This window comes from Mizuhopecten yessoensis, unplaced genomic scaffold (genome assembly GCF_002113885.1).
Source record: "Mizuhopecten yessoensis strain PY_sf001 unplaced genomic scaffold, ASM211388v2 scaffold2441, whole genome shotgun sequence".
In the NCBI taxonomy this organism is placed as follows: domain Eukaryota; kingdom Metazoa; phylum Mollusca; class Bivalvia; order Pectinida; family Pectinidae; genus Mizuhopecten; species Mizuhopecten yessoensis.
Window position 1 is genome coordinate 306,195 of NW_018404548.1, and position 5,086 is coordinate 311,280.

Genomic DNA, 5,086 nt, shown 5'->3' on the forward strand with positions numbered 1-5,086 from the left:
CCCCCCGACAACATAGTGATTCAGCTTCCCTTTAGCTCTATCAGTAGCGGAATCACTTGGAAGCGAGGAACAGACAATTTGATACATAAGATGGTTGTTTCATTGATGAGATGTTTTGGTACTTTGTAAATTTAAGACATATGTAGGTACTATCTAAAAATTGTTTTTACTTTTTTCGTAATTTGGCCATACATTAAACTTTGTTTTCCTTTACTTTTTGTATCAAGTGTGTTGTTTATTTCACATTTTTTTCTGATTCTTCAGCATTTTCCCCATCTTTATAAGAAAAAAAGTACCACAACGTCCAAATTTCATTATTTCACATTTTTTTCTGATTCTTCAGCATTTTCCCCATCTTTATAAAAAAAAAAGTACCACAACGTCCAAATTTCAGGTACCGGAAAAACCTGTTATTGAAAGTACTATGATTCTGGGAAGCTGGAGGTCGATGGTTTGATCCGCGGTGGTAGCACAATTCTCTCTTTCCTGGTACAAGGAAGATTAAGATTTAAATATGTTATGGCAAAACGACCCCAACGAAATGATCCAAACCCATATATATTCTGTCTTATTCTACAATGAGAATCGAACTCTTGAGCTCTTGAGAACATGCATAATAAAACCAATCACGTAATTACTTTATTTAAAGTTTGAGTGCACACCGCATTTGCTATCACTCGAATAGATTCATTACCATGTATTTCACAATTTACAATATACAGATATAAGACTCCTATGATCCCCGACAGTAATGTCAGCAACGTTTCATGACAACAAGTCATTCAGTATCAGTTTTACGTCTGTTGAAAATTGTCTCCATCAATGTGACATTGGCTGTTTTTGCGCATACAACTGTATCAAATGAACCATTACTTTACCATTTTCTCAACAAAGAGTAGTTCACATTCACAGCGGCGGCCATTTTCTCTGTAAGCTTACCTCCCTTAGAAAATGCGGCGCGTTCGATTAATGAAACTTTTCACATTAAGGTAGTACAGACGGAATTGTTTCAGGCATGAATGTTGACTACAGCGTTTTCGCAAATCATGAAGAAATAGTTCCTTTTCAGCAGATTTTAATGAATGTTGTTAATTTCTCTAACGTTGTTTTCCGCAAAGGTATTTATTTCGCCATTAAATAAAATAAATAAAAATATACAACATTTAATATAGCGCCCTATCTAGCTAACATAAGCCACTCCAAACAGCTTTACAGTACATATATATACAATTTTATACAGTCAATACAATATTGAGGAATTCGCAGGAGCTGCCTTATCAGGCGCTAACTACTAGTTCTATGCCACCTGGCTAATCTCTCCCTATGTGTGTATGCCTGTATGTGTGCTGGAGATGTATTGTGTTCTGTTTGAAGTGGGACCGTGCTTCCAACGGTATCATTTATAGTGTCACTTTATACTCCACCTGGGTTGTTGGAGTTGTGTGGGCAGGAGAAAAACACTTTCTCTGGATATTCCATGCGTACGGCGACTTCGGGGATCGAACCCCGGCCGCCTGCTTGGAAGGCCGGAGTGTTAACCACTCGCCCAATCCGCTCTAAGCATAATTTTAGGGCGGAACCTTTTAGGCCTGTTTAGTTGTGTATGGCTAATAAGTCTCAGTTTAAATCTTCCTTTGCCTTCCTTATTCTTTTTGTCATTAGACCGTAAAATGACTTCTGACATTTTCCTTACAAATAAAAGCGAGCACACGTAATCAAGTCACTGTTGTATGCTCTAGCTCCTAGTCTACCCGTTATAGTCCATTTTATGTCAAACTATATTAGAAAAATGATTGAAGATTGGAAACAAGAATTAGAAGGAAATAAGTACGTTACAAGCTTCTCTTCTGATAGATCTTTCAAGAAGCTTTATTTAACGTCGCATATACATGTAACATAATAACATTAGCACTGTAGTGCTATTCTTGCGACAAAACATATAAAATTTAACAAGGATCACAGTACTTATGAATAAATATAAAAACAGGACAACAATTCAAATTAGATATGCTAAAATTATACAGTAGAGCATATGATATCACACTTGAAAGTCACACAAGTGTTACGAAAGACAAGTTAAGACACTATACTAGTGTAATGTACATATATGCTAATGTAGCAAAGTGTAAAACATTACAGGATATACACTAATATAGTGTGAATTAAAAAGAGACAATGACGCCATAAATAGAAACAGCTATAATTATGATATTGTAAAAAAGTAATGATCTTTTAAATAATGGAGCTAAAATCTAAAATAAATATCAATTATATAATAAGTGTATTACTGAGTATATTAAATTAAATAACACAAGCAGCAGTGAAATTAGTTGTAGTATAAAACATGTAGGTAGATTCCAAAGGGGGACAACTCACACTATATGGTGTGTGCAGATACCACATGAGCAGACATTTTTGTTCCAGGTGCGGAGCATTCCACTGTATACCACGTGGAAATTTACAAAATTATCAGCTTAAATCATGGTGTTTCGGATGTTTATAACATAAAAAAATATATTTATATTAGGGCAAAACAGCCTTGTGCGACTCGAATTTAGGGCGGAAAGACCTGCAGTGTTTTCTTGGTTATTTCCCCTACATTCACCAAACTTCTTATATTCCTGTAACGTTAGCTCAGGCAAACTCGTCATATAAGTAAGGGTTAAGGTTTATTATTCGTCCAAAAACGTACGTATCAAAATGCCGAAAAGCACCATGCAGTACAGAAATAAACATTGTTGTAAACAAGCCTGAATGACGTCACTCAGCAACATTTGTGACGTCATCAGGCCTTCCGTGGTTTTGCTCAAAGGTGTAGGCAGTTTCGCCACCTTCAAACAAAATATCAATTTGCAAGTATTAATTGTAAAAATTTGTATGTTTATGTTACACAAGTCGTACTGATACGAACAGCTCCAAATGTGTGTGTGTGTGTAACAATTGTCAACATTGAAACACATGGCTTTTCTTAGTTAGTTGTGATTAGGGCAAGCCAAGTTGTAATTTATTCATGGAGCAATGTTAATATATATTATAAATTACATAAGATATCTTATAAATTATATAAGATATCTTATAAACATATAAGATAGCTTATTTAAAGTTTATCAGATATCTTATATCTTTTATCGTATATAATATATAAGATATCTCATTTATTATATAAGATATCTTTTAAACATATATAAGATACCTTATTTAAAGTTTATGAGATATCTTATATCTTTTATCGTATATAATATATAAGATATCTCATTTATTATATAAGATATCTTATATACTTTATGAGATATCTAATTATATACGTTATAAGATATCTTATATACTTTTCTTTATAAGATATCTTATTTGTTATATATATATATTATATAAGATATCTCATAAAAGATAGAAGATATCTTAAAAAAATATTAAAATCTTATATCTTTTATCAGATATCTTATGAACAAAATTAAATGAGATATCTTATATAATTCGGTTATAAGATATCTTATAAAGAACGAGATTTGAATTTCAGATAATAAACCCTCCCCCACAGCGCTCGGAACCTATCGATAACCGAGGGTGTCCGATAGGATTTGATCGAAAATGGCAGCCGATGACAATGGGACCAGTTATCAAATTGAAACTACATATAATTATAGCTAGCCAAGTTTTTTGTCATTTATTCATGGAGCAATTTTGATCCAGTACTTAACCAAATTATCGCCAACGGAAACGGATGTGACCTTACAACGGGAGCAGTCATTTTTAAACATTTCTTCTTTGTCAGTCTCGTTCTTTATAAGATATCTCATAAACTTTTCTTTAAAAGATATCTACATATCTTATATCTTTTATAAGATATCTTATATATTATATAAGATAAAAGATATAAGATATCTCATAAACTTTAAATAAGATATATATCTTATATGTCTATAAGATATCTTATATAATTTATAAGATATCTTATATAATATATAATATATCTTATATAATGTGGTTAAGTACTGGATCAACATTGCTCCATGAATAAATGACAGCTTGGCTTGCCATATGTGATAGTTAATTTTCGGTAACTTTAATGAAGAAACTGATTAGGCCTAATGCTGTTTGAGAAAGATGGCTGGTATCGGCCGAGATGATGTCAATTTACATGATACGCAATAAAGACTCAGTCCTGAACAAATATAATCTTCTAAATCTGTTCCCAAAATTATATTTTTCATCAGGTCCGAATGACAGGGTCCAGGGCTTTCAACTATCGTCCCCCCCACCCCCGACTTTTGGATAATTTGTCACGTGTACCTCTCCGATCGTCTTACACGTCAACGGGAAACATCTGACAAATTAAAACGATTGTTTGGGCTTGGAAAACTTATTCAACAAAGACTGCCCGGCCAGGTGTAGTAAATGCACTTACTTTTTTCATGTAAAAATCAGTCTTGGGTAACAACGCTATAGAACTTAAGTTGTCGCAGGGACGAAGTAAATATTACACGTCTCTGGTTGTCGGTCTACAGTAATATACTTTCAGCCCGACAACAAATTCTTTTCAGATTTAAATCTGGAAAATTTCTAGATGTAATATTAACTTAAGTGTTGTAAGATGGCTGAATGTAAGACGCAAACAATACTTTTAAAAAGATACAGGTTGATTGTATTCTAAATACAAATTGCATGGAAATTGTAAATGAATGATCAAAATCGCGGACCTTTCCGAGCGTCATTTCCATAAACAAGAATTGGATCGTCAGTACGTTGTATGTACCAACGTACACTTGCAGGAAAACAATTTACTTGCATTGGCGGCTCTGTCGACCATTAGCTGCAATTAGCGTTGAAATATGGGTTTGATTCGATTTGTATGTGATGCATTTACACTAAATAACAACCAACAGGCCTCAGATTAACGAGTTTAGTTGACGAGATGTCCGTCGCACAGACAATTTTTTTAAGATTCGTTGTGTTACAAGATATTTCATAACTGTTTTGACTAATAAATATAACTTTTCCCTTCGTATACCTCTTCTTGTCAAAATATTTGAAGGCTTTAACTGTGTTGAAGACTATGGTGACGTTACATCTTAGAATAGTGTCTGAC

General features: G+C 33.5%; 1 protein-coding gene across 2 annotated transcripts in view; it reads right to left on the reverse strand.

Annotated features, from left to right (window-relative positions):
• LOC110446003 (zinc finger protein DPF3-like) overlaps positions 1–947 on the reverse strand; it is a 19,822-nt gene extending 18,875 nt beyond the window's left edge. For both annotated transcript variants that reach the window (XM_021490932.1, XM_021490931.1), the window contains exon 1: positions 879–947. In XM_021490932.1, coding sequence (XP_021346607.1) covers positions 879–922 — 44 coding nt within the window. In that variant the 5' untranslated portion in view covers positions 923–947. The remainder of the gene's footprint in view (positions 1–878) is intronic.
• Between the last annotated feature and the right edge of the window lie 4,139 nt (positions 948–5,086).